The sequence below is a fragment of the Garra rufa genome, chromosome 15, assembly GCF_049309525.1.
Source record: "Garra rufa chromosome 15, GarRuf1.0, whole genome shotgun sequence".
Taxonomy (NCBI): domain Eukaryota; kingdom Metazoa; phylum Chordata; class Actinopteri; order Cypriniformes; family Cyprinidae; genus Garra; species Garra rufa.
Window position 1 is genome coordinate 34883428 of NC_133375.1, and position 20456 is coordinate 34903883.

At 34.4% G+C, this 20456-nt stretch overlaps 1 protein-coding gene across 2 annotated transcripts in view; it reads left to right on the plus strand.

Annotated features, from left to right (window-relative positions):
• Nucleotides 1-20456, plus strand: part of pip5k1bb (phosphatidylinositol-4-phosphate 5-kinase, type I, beta b) — a 60544-nt gene that overhangs the window by 23484 nt on the left and 16604 nt on the right. For both annotated transcript variants that reach the window (XR_012339355.1, XM_073818916.1), the window contains exons 5-7: nt 2448-2565; nt 8494-8646; nt 10313-10609. Coding sequence is in view for 1 of the 2 variants with exons in the window: in XM_073818916.1 (XP_073675017.1) it covers nt 2448-2565; nt 8494-8646; nt 10313-10609 (568 nt within the window). In the remaining variant the exon portion in view is untranslated. The remainder of the gene's footprint in view (nt 1-2447; nt 2566-8493; nt 8647-10312; nt 10610-20456) is intronic.

The following is a 20456-nucleotide window of genomic DNA, read 5'->3' on the forward strand; positions in this document are numbered from 1 at the left end:
TAGAAATCTTTTGTAACTTTATAAATGTCTTTACTGTCACTTTCAATTAATTTAATGCATCCTTGCTGAATAAAAGTATTCATGTATTTTTAAAAAAATCTTACTCAGCCCAAGCTTTTAAAAGGTAGTGTATATTTAGTACATTAAATAATATGCATAACTGATGTAGGTTAGTATGGAGGCTCACATGCTTTACAGTAGATGCACTTGGAATAACAATTGAATAAAATGAAATGACAAGTGCGTGATTCACATTATATGGCCGTTGTATTTTAACAAACATAACTATTTGATTTGATTATGGCTCTGTTATGCTCATCTATGTAACAAAAACAGAAATAGGACACTGCAAATGAAATAGAAAGTAGATAATTATTAAACAGGAAATGTTTGGACTTTGCATATCATCAAACTGCAATTTTACATGTGTTGATTAAAATAGCAGCCTACACTTGATTTGATTATATAATCAGTCAAATGTATAAGTTTTTACCTATTATGCCACTTTTTACAAAATGATATACAAGTCTCAGGTGTCCACATAATGTGTCTGAAGTTTCAGCTAAAAGTACCTTACAGATGATTGATTATATAATTTTGAAAATGCGTATTTTGAGTGGAAGCAGAAACATAGTTTTCTAATCGCACACATCCGAAGCACGTGCGCAGAAAATGTCTGTCACATGGCATGTGAGTACTAAACTAAGTTCTCTTTCATGTCTTATTGTGCCTAAACTGTCAAATACACACAAGTTTATGTTAAAAACACACACGAGTTAAAAAAACAGTCGGTTATGTCTGTGAAGGTAAACAGCTAGGAAAGAAATCACATGTTTATATTAGATTGGCGTGGCAGCAGTGTAATATACAGTAAATAAATCAATAAATCCACTGCTCTCTTGTCTCCTCTGAGGCTGGGACTCTGAATAGTGTTCTATGCACCGGGGACCCAATTATAACACTTAAACGCGGATAAAGTCAGATTTTCGTGATATGTCTCCTTTAAAGTCAGAGATTTAAAATAAAGGTAATCAGGCACAACCTATACTACAGATATAGTATTCTGAATATATGTGACCCTGGACCACAAAACCAGTCGATTTTTCTTTTATGCTAAAAATCATTAGGATAATAAGTAAATATCATGTTCCATGAAGATATTTTGTAATTTCCTTTCATAAATATATTAAAACTTTATTTTTGATTAGTAGTATGCATTGCTAAGAACTTCATTTGGACAACTTTAAATGTGATTTCTCAATATTTTGATTTTCAAATAGTTGTATCTCAGCCAAATATTTTCCTATCCACACATCAATGGAAAGCTTATTTATTCAGCTTTCAGATGATGTATAAATCTCAATTTTAAAAAATTGACCCTTGTGACTGGTTTTGTGGTCCAGGTTTACATATTTACATTTATGCATTTGGCAGAGTGGATTTACCCAAAGCCCCTTACTGTTCATTGCATAAAAACTACACATTTAAACCATTCTTGCGGGAATCAAACCCATGACCTTAGAGTTGCTAGAATTGTGTTCTGCTGTTAGAGCTTCATAAGCTGTGTTGCCCAAAACAAGGCCGTCCATGAGACAGATTTGCACATGCGGAAGCCCCATTTTTCAGAGTTAGGTCAGACGTCTGCCCCTCATCAGTCTGCTATTGTTTTGCTTCGTAGAGAAAAGCTCCAACTCAGAGGTCAGTTGTAAATTTTGGATTGGGTTACACGATGAGCATGGACTAGGGTTTAACAGTGGGACACTTATGCAGCTAATGCTCAAAACTCAATCAAGCGCCATGAAAAAACAGCAACTCACTAACCCACTTCTGAGGGATCACAGACACTTGTTGTTTGTCATTTCAAAGCTGTATTTTGAGTGATTATGACATCATCTGGCCTGTTCAAGTCACTTTTAGAAATTACTCAAACAGGGTTAATCCGAATACTAATAGCCTGCCTCATAATAGCAAAAGGGGAAAAATAGGTTACAATGGGTTTTTCTTTTCCAGGGCTTGCTTACATTTCATCATGTGTAACTGATGTGACTGACCCTGGTCTTTAGTTTGTATAACCGTTAATAGAGAAAGACTTGGACCTCCTTGTCCTCAGGCATTGGTTACTGTTGTGTGTCTCTGGAAAAGATTACCTCTGGTGTTTACTGCTGTTGGGTCACATTGCAACAAGGACGCATTCAATGGGGCTCAGAAAGATCAAATGTGTCTCTGTTCCTTGGGCATAAAGAAGCATTTAGGTTAGGTAACAGTTTCTCACAATTTCTGCTTTTCTCCCTGGATTACGTTTACAGACAAACCCCAGATTCTGCCCAGAAGCCTCTTGCATTGATTGGAGAATGTGACGATCATTAGTGTAGCAAACAGTTGATTCACTTACAGTATATGCTGTTTTTTTTTTGTATTACATTTAGCAAATACTTTCACTTTTGCAGTGAGGGGAGCAACCTGACTCCAGCGCACCACTATCCAGACTTCCGTTTCAAGACATATGCACCACTGGCTTTCCGCTACTTCCGGGAGCTGTTCGGGATCAAGCCAGATGATTACTTGGTAAATCACACTTTTCGATTTCTATTAGTTTTGGCCACTCTTTTTTTATTAAAGTTGACATCAAGTACACTTTGTTAAAGGGATAGTTAACCCAAAAATGACCCTCAGGTCATTACAAACCCACAAGGCCTTCATTCATCTTCGGAACACAAATGAAGATATACTTTCTGTCCCTCCATAGACAGCAAGGGAAAAAGCACAGTCAAGGCAAAGAAACGTAGTAATGACATTGTTAAAATAGTCCATCTGACATCAGTGGTTTGACTGTAATGCTATGTAGCTAAGAGAATACTTTTTGTACGCAAAGAAAACAAAAATAACAACTTTATTCAACAATTCTTCTTTTCCGTGTCACTGTCCGCCACCAGAGTGCTCTGAAGATGAACGAAGGTCTTATAGGTTTGGAATGACATGAGGGCAAGTAATTAATAACAGAATTTTCATTTTTGGGTCAACTAGTTCAAAAAGTTTGGGGTCAGTTAGATTTTTATTGAAAGAAATGTATTATGTTATTGAGCAGAGGCACATTAAATTGACCAAAAGTGACAATAAAAACATTTATAATGTTACAAAAGAACTCTGTTTCACATAAATGCTGTTCTTGAATTTTATATTCAGCAAAGAATCCTGAAAAAAGTTTCATAGTTTCCATAACAACATTAAGCAGCACAGCTGTTTTTAACTAATAATAATAATGATAATAACAATAAAATTAAATGTTTCTTGAGCACCAAACCAGAATAATTTCTAATGAATCATGTAACACTGGAGTAATGGCTTCTGAAAATTCAGCTTTGCATCACAGAAATAAATTACATTTTAAAATATAATAAACTAGAAAACCAAATAAATTCAGACTCGTTCAGCATAAAATACTTCTTTCAAAGCATGTGCATGTTTTATTTTGCATGTTATATTAATCCAAAGAAATCTAAAAATGGAAAGATGAAAGAAAATGTTTCTTTGTATTCTTTTCTCAAAATATAATAACTTGTTTTTCCATCTAAACAACTTTTATTCCCCTCCCCTCTAATCATCTGAATTATTTTTAGGACGTAACTCCTACTTTTGCCAATCGAACCAATTGTTAATAGTAATGACATTAAAAATGTAGCCTTTAAAACACAAAAATAAATTAAATAAAAAAAAAACAGTTAAATTATATTTTACAATACTACTGTTGTTACTGTATTTTTTATCAAATAAATGCAGGCTTGTTGAGCAAAAGAGACTTCTTTCAAAACCTGTACATGTTTTAAAACATTTCCAAAGATGTGCATGTCTTATTTTGCCTGATATATCATTGCAAAGAAAACAAAAAAGTGGAAAAATGAAAGAAAATGTTTCTATGTGTTTTTCATTAAAATATAATAACTTGTTTTGGCCTCTGTCTAAACAACTTATATTCCCTCTCTTCCAACCATCTGAATTATTTATAGTCACAATCTAACCTATTGTTAATAGATAAAATCAAGTACTGTTGTTCATTTTTTTTTTACCTAAAAATTATATTTATCTCAGAAATACATCATAGTACAAAAGTAAACCGGGTTTGTGAACAGTATTTAATCTTGACTTTAATAGTAAACAGGAAATAATGCAGTGCCTGGATGGGAAATGCAAACCAGATGCATTCATGAACTGCTATGCCTCTGATTAAACACAGTTTTCACCTCCATATTAATGCCAAGACTATAATGTGTCCGGTTCCCTAAAATTCCCCTCTGTCTGAGCCCTAACAAAGCATCTTTGTGTAAATTAAAGTTCAGTGGCTGCTTACATCTGATGCCAGTACGACAGACCAAGAGTACTACTGACCCCTGACGAACGTCACCGCTGCACCTTGCCAACTGTGACTGGCAGGAGCTCCGAATCGACGTCCTCATTTGTAAATTCCCAGCAGGGATTAGCGGTTTGGTTTGTGTTCTCGCTATGTAAGAGGTGTCCTGGCACTTTGAGGTGTTGGAGGTGTACGTTTCCCTGCACTGCAACACCGCCTCGCTCTGACTCGAAGCCACTGCAGTGCCTCTGCAGCATCTCTGCAGCTCTCTTACAGTTTGATTTGCGTGTTTGCGTGTGTGTGAGTCAGGGTGGATGATGCTGATTAGGCGTATGATCTCAGTCGAGCTGTTAATTGCCTCCTCTGCTCTTTGACATCTAATGGCCTTGTAATTAGCCCAGTAGAGCGGTATCACTCCCAGGTGCCTGATCGTCTGGTCTTCCTGTGTAATTTGTGAACCTGCATTATATCATCCCGTTATGATTCTATTGTGCGCCACCTTTAGCGAAAAATGTTAATTATACTGTGTGCAATGCGATGCAGATGGGTTTTATGATGCCCCTAATGACAAGGGAATCCCTGTTTACATAAAACCATTCAAAAACCTTTTTTGCATTCTACATTTTGCATAGGTGAATGGGAGTTCCTTTTTATTTGCATTTACTATGGACACACTTAAGTTTTCCAGAAAAATCTGCATGAAGTGACTCAAGCGCACATTGCAGTAAATCTATTTAAGTTCAGAGTTCTTATAGCTCAAGGGCTAAAGCATTGCAAATGCCACAATTGTTTCTAAGGGAACATATACAGTGCTTTGCAAAAGTATCCATACCCCCTCATTTTTTTTCACGTTTTGTTATGTTGCTGCCTTATGTTTACTTTTTTCCACATAAAGTTCCAAACACCACAATGGTAAAGCAAAAACAGAATTGTCACAACTTCGTAAATGTATTAAAATAAGTACAGTCGATAAGTATTTATATCCTTAACTCAGTACTTATCTGAAGCACCTTCACACCCTCAAGTTTTTTTGGGTATAATGCGACAAGCTTTGCACATCAACATTTGGCAATTATCTGCCATTTTTCACCTCACCTCTCAAGCTCTGTCAGGTTGAATGGGGCTTTTTCAGGTTTTTCCAGAAATATTTGATTGTGTTCAAGCCTAGGCTTTGGCTGGGCCACTCAATGACATTCAGAGAGTTGTCTATAAGCCACTGTTGCTGTGTCACTGACATTGTCATTGTCTTGTTAGAACGTGAACCTTCTGCCCAGTCTAAGGTACCAGGACTGGATTTTCCTTAAAACTATCTCTATATTTTGCTGTGTTAAGCTTATCTACTCTGACAAGTCCCTCAGTCCCTGCCTCTGAAAAACAGCCCTACAACATGAAGCTGCTACCACCACACTTTACTTTTGTGATGGTACTCTGCAGGTGATGACCAGTGCCTGGTTTCCTTCAAACATAATGAAATTGAGCATCAGATTAAAGAATCTTGTTTCTCAGAGTCTGAGCGTACTTAACATGCTTTTTTGCCAATTCCAAGTGGGTTTTCATTGAGGAGAGGATTGAGTTTGGCCACAATTTCATAAAGACCAGATTAGTGGAGTGTTGCAGTGATGTTTGTCCTTCTGTAGGTTTCTTCCATCTTCCCATATGATCATGGAGCGCAACTAGAGTGACCATCAGCTTCTTGGTCACCAGAATAACCAAGCCCCTCCATCAATTGCTCAGTTTGGCCAGGAGGCCAGCTTTAGGAAGAGTCCTAGTTGTTTTAAGCTTCTTCCATTATGGATAATGGCTGCTTCTGTGAACCTTCAATGCAGCAAACTAACTTTTTTTTTAACTCTTCCCCATATTTGTGCCTTGACGCAAGCCTGTTTCCGAGCTCTACAGGCATTTATTTTGACCTCTGATATTTTAGCTGTCAGACCTTTTCTGAGAGGTGTGTGCCTTTTCAAACCATACTCATTCAAATTAATCTGCCACAGGTTAACTTCACTCGAAGCGCAGTAACATCTACAAGCAATATGAGTGCTCCTGAGCTAAAGTTCAAGTGTCCCAGATAAGAGTATGAATACTTATGCAATAGAATCATTTCAGTTTTTATTTCTTATAAATTTGCAAAGTTGTTACAAACTTATTTTTGCTTTGCCATTACGGTCTACGGAGTGTAGATTGATGTGGAAAAAAAATTATTTAAAGCAATTTAACATAAAGCTGCAACATGACAAATTGTAAAAAGAAATGAAGGTATGAATACTTTTGCAAGGCACTGTATTTGTTTTTTAATTCTTATGCTCACCAAAAATGAAAATTCTGTCATTAATTACTCAACCTCATGTCATTCCAAACCCATAAGACCATCTTCCGAACACAAATTAAGATATTTTTGATGAAATCCGAGAGCTTTCTGAGCCTGCATAGACAGCAATGCAACTGACGCGTTCAAGACCCAGAAAGGTAGTAAGGACTTTGTTAAAATAGTCCATGTGACATCAGTCGTTCAACTGTAATTGTATTAAGCTACGAGAATACTTTTTGTCCAAAGAATACAAGAAGAAATTGTTGAATATAGTGTTTTTTTTCTTTCTTTATGCACAAAAAGATTTCTTGTAGCTTCATAACATTGTACCACTGATGTCACATGGACTATTTTAATGATTTCCTTACTAACTTTCTGAGCCTTGAAAGTGTCAGTTGTGTTGCTGTCTATGCAGGCTCAGAAAGCTCTCAGATTTCATCAAAAATATCTTAATTTGTAATGTGGATTTTAGTAGCAAATCACAGAATTTTCATTTTGGGGTGAACTATCCAATACGGTATAAAATGGAGATTTTTGTACTGAAACTGGACGCTAAATATTCAAATGTCTGTATAAAGTAGACGTAAGGTCTAAAATGCCATAGAAAGTGGTCAGGCTGAAGATGAAAGAGTGACGTTTCATGCTCTTCTGAGTTTGTTTTGTACATTTTGGTAATAATGTAGATAGAGCAGTGGAAGCGCATGCTAATTAAAAAGCCCAGCACACGCGGGATGACACGCAGTCCAAATGCAAATGTCCATGTGTTTGGGCTGGAAGCACAACGTGACTGTTGACTTTCATTAGGCAGGGCTTGAATATGAGTGTCTGGCCTCGGTTCAACACTGTCCTCATGCTGCTGCTGCTACTGCTGTGTCCCGGCCTCCTCAGGGAACCCCGCCAGAAAACTCAGTAGAAATGTTTGCTTTTGGACCTCATAATGTTTGGGTTTTTTATACAAGCCCAATTAAACCACGAGACTTCCAGGCAGTAATAAGTTGATCTTTCAATGTGAAAGGGAAACTTTTGTATACTGCAGCCAGTCAGTTTGTTGATGTTTTATAAGTCATGTTTTATGAGTAACTCCTTTCTTTGGGGTTTACTCTTTTTTGCCAGCTTTACATAAAAATGAATTGGTGATTAGGGGTTTGAAGCATAATTAAAACACAGGTAAAAATAGATGCTCTTTTGTAAAGGTCCCAGAGTACCTCATTATGAATAGCATACACGGTTTTTCCAAAGTCTTGTGCGTTTCAGACACCCACTTTTTCAGCAGCTTTGAGTTTCCATTAAAGAAACTCTATTTAAAATAACTGTTTTCTATTTGAATATATTTTAAAATGTAATTTAATCTTTTGATTTCAAAGCTAAATTTTTTTGCAACATTATTCCAGTCACATGATCCTTCAGAAATCATTTTAATATTCTGATTTGCTGCTAAAAAAAAAACATTTAGTATTATTATTATGTTGAAAACAGCCAAGTAGAATTTTTTAGGTTTCTTTGATGAATAGAAAATTCAGAAAAACAGCATGTATCTGAAATAGAAATCTTTTGCAACATTATAAATGTCTTTATCACTTTTGATCAGCATCCTTGATAAATAAAAGTATTATTTTATTACATTTTAAAATATATTAAAATAGAAATTATTTTAAAAATACTAAAAAATATTTCAAAATATTTTTTTTTTCTGTACTTTGAATTAAATAAAATAAAGCTTGGTAAGCAAACGAGACTTTTTTTCATTGTAATTTAATTTGACTTCTGGGCCAGTACTGTTCTGCTCTATTTAAACACATAATATTTAATGTTTTAATGGATTGTTTTTGTTGTAATCCTGCAGTATTCCATTTGTAAAGAGCCCCTGATTGAGTTGTCTAATCCGGGAGCCAGTGGCTCGCTCTTCTACCTGACCAGCGATGATGAATTCATCATCAAAACCGTTCAGCACAAAGAGGCCGAGTTCCTGCAGAAACTGCTTCCAGGATACTACATGGTAGGTCTCAGTAGAGTAAAGACTCATTCATCTCTTCAGTGAAGAAAGCTGAGCAAAACACTGTGACTCAGTAGCATAGATTGTTCTGTTCTCACTCATCTGTCTATTTTAGAGGGTTATTACTGGTGCAGATACATCTAAATCAGCAAAAACAGTAATATTTTCACCAGTAATAAAAAAACTAGAGCTACATTTTTAGTATCATTACTCTGGTCTTCAGTGTCACATGATGCTTCATAATCATTCTAATATGCTGATTTGCTGCCCAAGAACCATTTTTTATTATTACCATTAAAATTTTAAACAGTTGAGTAGATCTTTTTCAGGATACTTTTTTTTAAATGATAGAAATGAATGCTTTTATTTAGCAAGGATGCTTTAAATTGATCAAAAGTGATGACAAAGACATTAATAATGTTACAAAAGATTTCTATTTCAGATAAATACTGTTCTTTTGAACTTTCTGTTCATCAAAGAAACATGAAAAAAATCTACTCAGCTGTTTTCAAAAATGATAATAATAAAAAATGTTTTTTGAGCAGCAAATCATACACTGTAAACAAAATCTGTAGAAATTACAGTATTACTGGCAGCTGGTTGCCAGTAACTTACTGTAGATTTTAATTTATGCTATTTACTGGCAACAGTTTGTTCAAAGTTAATTGAACATTAAACATTAACAAGTCTTTATCTTTACAGAATAAAACTAAAATAACAGCCTCATGCAAAGCATTCTGGGAACCAAAATCTGAAGGAAAAAAACTGAAAAAGGTTGATGAAGGTTTCTGGTTCCCAGAATGCTTTGCAGTAGGTTGTTATTTTATAGTTTTATTCTGTAAAGACAAAGACTTGTTAATGTTTAATGTTCATTTAACTTTGAACAAACTGTTGCCAGTAAATAACATAAATTAAAAATCTACAGTAAGTTACTGGCAACCAGCTGCAGAACTACAGCAAATTTTTTACAGTGTAATATTAGAATGATTTCTAAAGGACAACAATGCAAAAAAATGTATATTTGATCACAGAAATAAATTACATTTAAAAATGTATTCAAATAGAGATCAGTTATTTTAAATAGTAAAAATATTTCTAAATTTTACTGTTTTTGCTAGACTTTGGATCAAATAAATACAGGCTTGGTGAGCAGAAGAGACTTAAAAACATAAAAAATCTTACTGTTCAAAAACTACATATATATGTTTTATATTCCGTTTTTCTTTTATGATTATTTATTGATTTATTTTTTGAAGTGTTTTACTATTCTTCATAGTCCTGTCATATAAATGTCCTCTCTCTCTTTTTCCCAACTTTTTCAGTTTAGTATTATGTATAAACATCATTGCTAATAGTCACGAATAACTGACTTACAAAACCAGATTTTTCTGTTGCATAACGTCAATAGAATACTGTTTATGCACAAACTCAACAGTCTGACATGCTGTAATAGATCAAAATTAAAGGTGAAGCATGAAACCAAAAAAATTTCTCGAAGAGTCTGTGAATGCCTAAACAAATTGTTATCATTGAGTATTGTTGCATCAGTCTGTTTTTTGCTAGCATCAAATAGCCACAGTATGATTTAGCTGACTATAAAAATTTACATGAAAGAATTTAATTTTCAAAAATGGCATTTCCTTTCATTAAAGCTTTTTCTCTTCCTCAGAACCTCAACCAGAACCCAAGGACTCTCCTTCCTAAGTTCTACGGCCTCTACTGTGTTCAGTCTGGAGGAATCAACATACGTCTTGTGGTTATGAACAATGTTCTGCCTCGGTCTTTAAAGATGCACTATAAATATGACCTGAAAGGCTCCACGTACAAGAGACGGGCGTCACGAAAAGAGCGGGAAAAGGGCTGCCCCACATATAAGGACCTAGACTTTGTTGACATGCACGATGGCTTGTATTTTGACACAGAGACATATAACGCCCTCATGAAGACACTACAGCGAGACTGCCGGGTGAGTACTACTCTGTTTTGACATTTTTCAATGAAAAAGTGAGTGGTGTCTGCTTGCGCAAAAGTTCTAGGTGGTTTCCAGTTTTGTCTCCAATAGAATATAAAGCAAATTGAAAGCAAAACAACAACAGGGTTCTGATATGAATCACAGGGAATCATGAGGTGGATAAAACGAAGGTATTTTACACATTGGAGTGGCTGAGTTTCTGTGGCGACCAACTTTGATTTAATCAAACTTGATAATCAGGCCCGCGTGTCACCACAGTGTTGGATTACAAGATATCTAGTGACAAATCATGCACTTAAAGGAATCATATGGCTCATGTTTCACTGAAATGAACGAAGTTAACCAAAACAGAACATGAAATATCGCTATCTCACTTTTGTTTTGCACTTTACATTGCTAAAAATAAGCTGTTTGCAAAAGAAAAAAAAAAAGAAGGAAACCATTTGCATGGCTTTTTTAGGTGAATTTATTTACTTGGTTATATATAAGTTAAGTTCTTGATAAGTGTCTGTCAAGTTACCATAACTTTAAACTGTCAATCATTTCTAAAGAGACTTTGTTAAAGAAGTTGAATTTAAAAAATTTAAATGTTATGGGCATTCACTTTTTAACATATTTTTGGAAATATGTCAATTTTGCAAAAACTCCTGTATGTCGCAAATAGTTTTTTACTAGGGCTGCTTATATTTCATATAGTTGACTGTTGATAAATATGATACAGGGCAACAACTCTATAAATGCAGTTATGCCCTAAAATTCAAGATATTGGTTCACAAAATGCCCCTGAATGAGTTTTTGTCTCATATTTATATCATATGATAAGCCATTTCACATTAACAGGGAGAGCAGTATTACACGATTGCTGTTTTTAGGCAATTGCACAATGAGTATGAAATTTTCATCATGTTTTTAATTTTTTTCGTATTCATCATCCTATCAAAAAGCTTTCTATGGATGCAAAAAATCGAAACTCGAACCTGATCTGAACTTTTTTTGACGGACGAAAGTTTCGGAGGCAGTGTGTAAACGTGATTGACACAACATGAGGTCGTATTTATTTTTTTACGTGTGAAAAATGAGCAATGACCCGAATATCACGAGTTTAAATGTGATTTTATACAACACTTCAGTAAATAAGAATTTGATATTGTATTCTATTTTTAACACAATATTATGTTTTTGCTCAATTTTGCAGAGAACATATTACCTTTGAAGCCATTGCAAAATGTTTGTACGTTTTAGAGCAACACAGCGGTGTTTAGATCTGAAATGAATTGCTCGTTTAAGAAAGATTCAAAGGCCCATTCATAAACACCAGCCATTTACTTCATTCCTGAATGAATCAGCCGGAACAAATCAAGTGAGTGACTCATAAACGCATTTACCGCCACCTGCTGACAGATTTAGTTTCTTATTTGGAGTATCATTTCATTAAATAATAGTAATTATATTATTATTAATAATAATAATAATAAAACATTAAAGGGAAATTTCACCCCCAAAAATGTAATTCTGTCATTTACTTACCCTAATGTTGTTTCAAAGTTTGAAATTCAAACCTTTCTTTTGTGGACCATAAAATAAGGTATTTTGCAGACTGTTGGTAAAAAAGCTGTTATGAACAAAAAATAATGAGTTGTTTCTTCTATCTTCTTTTATGTCTCATAATTTACATTAGGCTATTATCCTAAATGTTTATGTATAATATATTTTATGTTAAATCAAATCAAATATTTCTTTCTAAAGCTACAATTTGTAATGTCCACTTGATACTTTCTCATTTAACACAAAAATAGCTTTAAATAATATTTTTGTAGGTATTTTCACAGTCAAATTTATATCATATATATATATATATATATATATATAAAGGAATTTATATCAAAACTGCAACTACCAACATCTGTCGCCATGACTTATCATGAGCGGAATTAAGTTTTAGTTGTGTAACATCGATTCATGGAAACACGTCAATTCGCATTGTTTTTTTTTATTGACATTTCTAAAATAATGCAAAAGTTTTGTGCAAATCTGTAATGGAAATGGCTAGTGAAGACATTTATAATTTACAAAACATATATTTTTTAAATAAATGCTGTTCTTTTGAACTTTCTATCCATAAATGAATCCTGAGAAAAATATAGCACGGTTTCCACAAAAAAATATTCAGGGTTTCCATGAGTCATGGAATTTTAAAAGACAGGGATTTTTTTTTTTCCGTCCAAGTCATGGAATATAAGGGATTTTTGTTTGTTGCTTTTAATTTTAGTTTCTATTTATCAAAATATAATGTTTTATACCATATATTTTATCACATTGTTTCCTGCGTTTCGCCTGTTGTTATGGTTTGGCTATTTTTCAGCGCTATTTTATTCCCTTCCTGCTCATCAACTGGAAATCACTTAAGTCAAATCCAGTCACCAGGCTGTACATGTTAACTAAGGAAAACATGCCAGGAAAATGTACATTTTCAAGACCTTTGGCTACAAAATGACAACTTCAGGTGTTAAAAGTAAACGATAGAAAAGCAAAAACCAAAAGCTGGAGAAAGACTAAATGATGAACTTGATGACAAACAGAAAATCCTTTAGAGCATTTAACCCCTGAAAGAATAAAAACCATAAATGAATTTCTGTAGAGAAAATATCAAAGTGCATTTGGGTGAAAGCAAAAAAAATTGTGTGCATGTGTGTTTTGTACTAACAAGTGAACAAGTAAATAAAGCTTTCAAATGGATGGATCTGTTCATTTATAGGTCATGGAAATTCAGCTTTTTAGTCAGTGAAAGTCAGGGAATTTTACATTTGGCTTAGGGTGGGAACCCTGAATATTAAGCAGTGCAACTGTTTTCAACATTGATGATAAGAAATGTTTTTTGAGCAACAAATCAGCATATCAGAATGATTTCTAAAGGATCATGTAACACTGAAGCTATAATTCAGCTTTAGAATCACAAAAATAAATTGCATTTCAAACTATATTACAATAGAAAACACTTCTTTGAAATAGTAATGATATTTCACAATATTGGCATTTTTACCATATTTTTGATCAAACAAATGCAGCATTGATGAGCATAAGACATCTGTTTTAAAAATTGTACCAACTCCAAGCATTTGAACGGTAGTGTACATGAAGAGCTAATTGCCTACTGTCTTAAACTGTTGACAACATCACAAAAACACTCATTACCTGAACACGCATGAGATAAAAACATGCATTAAACAACTTAAAAGACCACACATAGGCCTCAACGCTTAGTACTTGAATCGCAACAAGGGTAACAATTAGCTAACTACTGTAATATGTTGCATATCAAACGCATTCTTACCTCACAAGACAGTACAGTACATTAGTTAACGTGACAAATGTAAATAGAACTTGAGAAGGTCAAGTAATACAATTATATGAAGTATGAGAGAGAATGGAACAGAACCACAAAACCACCAGCTATGCTTGTTATTTCAAGTGTAACATAATATAAAGGCTGCAATGAAATGCACTTTTTTAGATGTTTTTTTTTTTTCATAAACATCTATTGTTATGTTTCGCATTTTAAAAAGTAAAAGTGGCTTTCTAAAGTGGCAGTTAGATTCCCAAGATTTTATATAAATTTGCACTTTAGTTGTTGTTGGCTCAACAGTAAAATGCATAAGCAACCCGGGAAGATGCCGCAGTTAAACAAGTTCATGATAGTCTTCAGCTCCACAATAGCTTATTAGCAGATTCAAAATGTGCTGACTGTCAAACTTCTCCGTTCAGCTGGGAAACAAACCGCATAAATCCAGTCTGGCATTCCTTTCTATTTGAGCAGATCAGGCTGTCAACATGGTCTGGTAAATATTGTTGTTTTTCCACATTAACTTTTTTGTGAATTTGTGAACAATCAGATGGTATTTCCCTCCTAGACAGTTAATGCTTTAAAATTGGGCTTATTTGATAATGTTTGCCCTACATGTTTGACAGCCATATTGTTTGCTCTCCAAGGAAAACATAGGTGTTGCAGGAGATTGTAATGGCAAATGCTGTGTGTTTGTTGACATGTTCAGAGTGTTTTAGGGCATTGCTAGGTGGCTGAAGAAGCCCTGCTACTAAGATTAATGTACATAGCATAGCTCAGATACAGTACCATTCAAAGATTTGGGGTCAGTGAGATTGTCAGTAAGAAATCGATACTTTCCATTACCCCTTAAATTGAAATTAAAATATGCCTAATAGAAACATGTGATTATCGCAAAAAAAAATCCCATTTATCGCAAATAGTTTTTTACGCTCGCATGAGGTGGCTTTTCAAGCAAATGGAAAAGGAATATATCTCAAAACTGCAATTATTAACATCTGTCACCTTGACTTTTCGCCAGAGGAAAAAATTACGTTTTAGTCATGTAACACTGTTTAATGGAACGGCTGTCAATTTGCAATATGTTTTTTTTTTTTTTTTATCTGTAATGGAAACTCAGCTATTTAAGACATTTATGTTTCAAATAAAAATGGCATGTATGTTTTAAATAACTGCAGTTTTTTTATTTTCTATCCATCAAAGAACCATGAGTAAAATGCATCACAATATTCAGCAGCGCAACTGTTTTCAACATTTATGATAAGAAATGGGTTTTAAGCAGCAAATCAACATAATAAATGAGTTCTGAAGAATTATGTGATGCTGAAGCTAAAATTCAGCTTTAACATCACACAAATAAATTGAAATTATGTTTGAAATTGAAACAACATTTAATTCAAATGTCCACTTAATCTTTAATATTCGTATAATCTTTACTTGTCTTGTATATTTGTATATTTAATATTAATATTATTTCTTTAGTATAGAAAAGCTACAGCCACTGTAATTTCTTGAATATGTGGACATTAAAATGTGTAAACTCAGAGCAAAGGTTTAAACTTTTATTTTGAAATCGAGATGAACAGTTAACATATTGTGTTTGCTTAGGGTTATAAATGGTTTACCTTACAAATCTGATGAAATGGTGCATGTTGCGTTCCCAGATGAGCGTTATAATAAACCCAAACTCAGAGCAGTATGCACTATGCAGAGATGAAGTTTGACATGGTCTGCAAATGTAAATGTTAACAGTTTGTGTGGAGCAGGATTTATTGTGAACGGAGCCACTCTGAGATGCACGTTGGTAACCTATACACATGTAAATAACTAAAGCGCATATTTACACCTGCATCACATATATTTATTTAATTTAATCATAGAGCTTAATATATCATGCAGCCTTGGGAAAAGGTTTAATAATGCGTTTCATGGATATTTGTTCGTGAAATGTGGTCCTTTTTTCATATTTTGCCAGTTATTGGACATGGGCAAAATGAAGAATTTTTAAAAAATTATTTGCATCGTGGCAGCCCTAGTTATAATGTACTTTTTTTTAATCAAAAAACACTGCTTTGGTGAGCAAAGAGACAAAAAGTAATGTAATCAGAAAATAAAAAGAAATCTTGCCAAACCCCAAACTTTTGAACAGTAGCCTAATTTGGTCATTTGTTTGAGTTTATACTGAGAACTTTTTACATTTGATTGTCAAATCTACCTTATTTGACTTATTCTGTGGAACACAGAAGAACATACTTTGAAAAAGGTGGTTTCTTTTAGACCCATTGTTTGCATCGGTTTATAAATGATTTACCTTACAAATCTGATGAAATGATGCACGTTGCATTTCCAGATGAACGTTATAATAAACCCAAACTCAGAGCAATATGCAGAGATGAAGTTTGACACGGTCCACAAATGTAAATGATAACAGTTTGTATGGAGCAGCATTTACTGCAAACGTAGCCACTCTGAGATGCACGTTAGTAACCTATACACATGTAAATAACTAAAGTGCATATATTATACCTGCATCACATATATTTATTTAATTTAATCATAGCGCTATATCATGTAGCCTGGGAAAAAGGTTTAATAATGAATTCTCGTTCATGAAATGCGGCACTTTCTGTATTTTGCCGGTTACTGGACATGGGCAAAATGATGGATTTAAAAAAAAATCATTTGCATTGTAACAGCTCTAGTTATAATCAAATTAATGCTGCCTTGGTAAGCAAAGCGACAACGGTAGCCTAATTTGGTCTTTTGTTTGAACTTTTTACATTTGATTGTCAAATCTACCTCATTTTACTTATTCTGTGGAGCACAAAAGAGCATATTTTGAAAAAATGTGGTTTCTTTTGGATCCCATTGACTTCGCATTGCATGGACACAAAAAGTTCTTCAAAATATTTTTCTTCTTGTTCCACAGAACAAATAAAGCAATAGTTTAGAAACAACAATCCCATTCAGTTTTCATTCGCTTTTTATTTTTCTTATTCGCCCTTCACGTTGCTGTCCAGGAGAAACTATTAATATTAAAATGCTCACATTTTCCGTTTTTGTTTCCTATTTGCGCACTTCAGTGTTTTTCAAGGACAAATGCCACCTCTGACATGTTTTCCTTTACTTTGTAAGTTCCTCCGAAATCGAGCTGCAAGTAAACAGCTCAGTAAGTGAATTACCCAAATGATTGTGGCATGATGTTGGAGTGGCCCAATGCTGCATTAGGTAACCGGCCCTCTGTGGTCGCCTTGTGCTTCTCGAATTCTTCAGCAGACTTGGCGCTCAACCAAGCTAGTTTCTTACTGTTCATTTGTTTACCAACAAACAAGATTCTCAGCGGTGCCATTGCAACGACATTCCAGACATGACCTGGTGTTAAAAACGATTCGAGGCTGAATGTTCCCTATATATAACAGTCTGAGAGTTTGTCTTTTTTGGCACCTGACTGGCCAGCCCCTGTGAGCACTCAACTAAAAGGATCAGCCGTAATGCAAGTCACAAGAGCGCCGAGGGAAAAATGAGAACTCGAGTTTCACACAGTAATGACCATACTTGGGGACTTTCAGCCAACCCTGCCATCTAACTTTCAGTTGAGAAGAACATAGTCTTTTATGGATAAAAATTGTTGATAAGAAGTTCTCAATACTGATTTTTTTTTCTCTGTCATCTTTTTACACTATGTTCTTGATGCAAGGAAACACAAACTGCAGTTCAAACACTCTCCCATGAGTGCTGTAAGATTTTATTGTTAGCTTTTCCTTCTGGCTACGTCCTGTGAAAAAACTGAAATGAACACTAAGCAGAAAGTTTCTCCTGAGTAAGCAAACACCCTGGGCCTCAACTGCAGCGCACAATAGAGCCAAATCTATAAGAATCAAGAACAAGCCTTTAAACGGTTTCTCTTCAACTCGTCTCCAAGCTCTTATGGGATTACGATAATACATAGAGCACGTCGCCGACGTTTATCTTCACTCTTGATGTAAATGTCTTCTCTGAGCTGAACGGAAATGAGTAAGCATTCATTTTAATGGCCTGCTTTTGACAGTAAAGAACGCTTCCAATACACCGTATCTGACACATGAAAAATAATGATGCGGGTCTTTTTGGAGAGCTCAGAAATTGTTGGCCAGCTTCCTCTTTCTGCTTTTCTCTCTCTTTTCTTTTGAGGTCAAAAGTTTACAACCCCCTTTTAGAATCTGAATGTTAATTATTTTACCAAAATAAGAGGGATTATACAAAATGCAGGTTATTGTTTATTTAGTACTGACCTTTACATAGAGTCATAATAGTTGAATTTATAAAAATGACCCTGTTCAGTTTACATCCCCTTGATTCCTAATACTATGTTGTTTCCTGAATGATCCACAGCTGTGTTTTTGTTTAGTGATACTGTAGTAGTTCTTCTGAAAAATCCTTCATGTACCAAAAATTCTTTGGTTTTCCATACACAATATTTGAACCCTTTCCAACAATGACTGTATGATTTTGAGATCCATCTTTTCCCACTGAGGACAACTGAGGGACTCATATGCAACTATTACAGAAGGTTCAAATGCTCGCTGATGCTCAAGAAGGAAAAACCATGCATTAAGAGGCGGGGGTTGAAAACATTTGAACGGAATGGAGATGTGTACATTTTTCTTATTTTGCCTAAATATCATATTTTTTCATTTAGTACTGCACTTCAGAGGCTACAGAAGCCATGTTTCCTAGAAGACAAAATAAATTAAATATACCCTTATCTTTAAATTCCAAAAGTTTTCACCCCCCAGCTCTTAATGCATGGTTTTTCCTTCTGGAGCATCTTTGAGCATGTGAACCTTCTTAAATCGTCGCATATGAATCCCTCAGTTGTCCTTAGTGTGAAAAGATGGATCTTCAATCATGAACAACTATCACTAAACAAAAAAGCACATCTGTGGATCATTCAGGTAAGAACCCAGTATTAAAGCAACACTAAGTAACTTTTCCCTCAATGCTCCCTCTACAGGTTAGAAGCGGAATTGTCCATTACCGCTGTCGTAAATAATTTAGCCTACCGTCGTGTCACATGCACGTTATTTGTTTGAAAGGCTATCCAGGACCGGCTTTGGAAATAACGATGTCCAGTTACAAGGTAGAGTATGTTGTATGTCTTTATAAAAGTATGAAAACCTTTTGTGAAGCCTGCCGTGAAGCAAGTCGCATTTGTAGTATCATTTGAACTACAAAACCGTGACCCGACGACCCAAACTTACATAGTGCTGTTATGGCTGATAGAGGGTCGCAAAACGAATACGAAAGTGCCGTTTCACCCTGTTATGAGTTGATGAATCACTGACATGAGTTCGGAAACCTTATTTTAAGGTAAAAAAAAGTTACTTAGTGGGGCTTTAAGAATCAAGTGTATGTAAACTTTTGAACAGTGTCATTTTTATAAATTCAACTTTTTTTTTTATGTGGACTATATGTAAACATATTTTATGTGAATTTATCTTATTGAGGTCAGTACTAAATGAAAAATAATATGGATTTTGTATGATCCCTCTTATTTTGGTAAAATAATTAACATTTTGCAGATTCTGAAAGGGGGGTGTAAACTTCTGACTTCAACTGTATGTGTGTGTGTGTATATATATATATATATATATATATATATACCATTATGAAACATTTTATAGACAGTGGGTGGCACAGAATTGAAAAAAGAAGACCTTCATAGCATACAATAAAATAAAAAACACTTATATTTTTAGTGTATTTTATATAGTATAGTATATTTTTAGTTTTTAATGTACAAACAGTATTTAAATAAAACTTAATAAGAAAACCCTTAAACTTTGAGTCATAAAGGGTCACATCCCTCATGTTTACATGCAATATAAACACAAGTGACACATTTTTTTAGCTGAACTCTTCACCTGATGTTAATGAATGACCAGTGGCTGTGAAGAGAACCGACATAATCATTTTAGCTGACTCGACCGATGGCAGCGCACCAAGCTGCAAAACAGGCGGTTTTAATAGTGGTATAACAGCACGTCACTGTGGACTGCTGCCTTGAAGCCCAGGATGTTTTCTGTGGAAAATGGAAAATACTTTACATAAGTATTTCAAAACAGGAAGAGCTTTCACGTAACACCAACCGTTCACATTTGTTTCCTCTTGTATCAGCGCATTGTCATATTTAGCCCATATTTGTACTTGTTTTATTTTGTTAAGGGGTCTGAGAAATCCAAAGAGCTTGATATAGTATGAAAACATAACTTTCCAGTTCAAAAATGCGAAACAGCTTGTTTTGAATGTCTGCAACTTTCTTATTTTAGACAAATGAAAACATTTGAGTACATGATCATTCCCAGTTACACATCAACAAGTGTACTCAGTCTAAAACCTCCTGTAAACTATTATGAAAAAAATTACATTTTTAGAGAAAAAGATACATTTTTTACTCAGAAATTGGTAGTCAATTTCGGGAATAGTTATAAAAAACATGAAAATACAGCTGAAATAGTATTT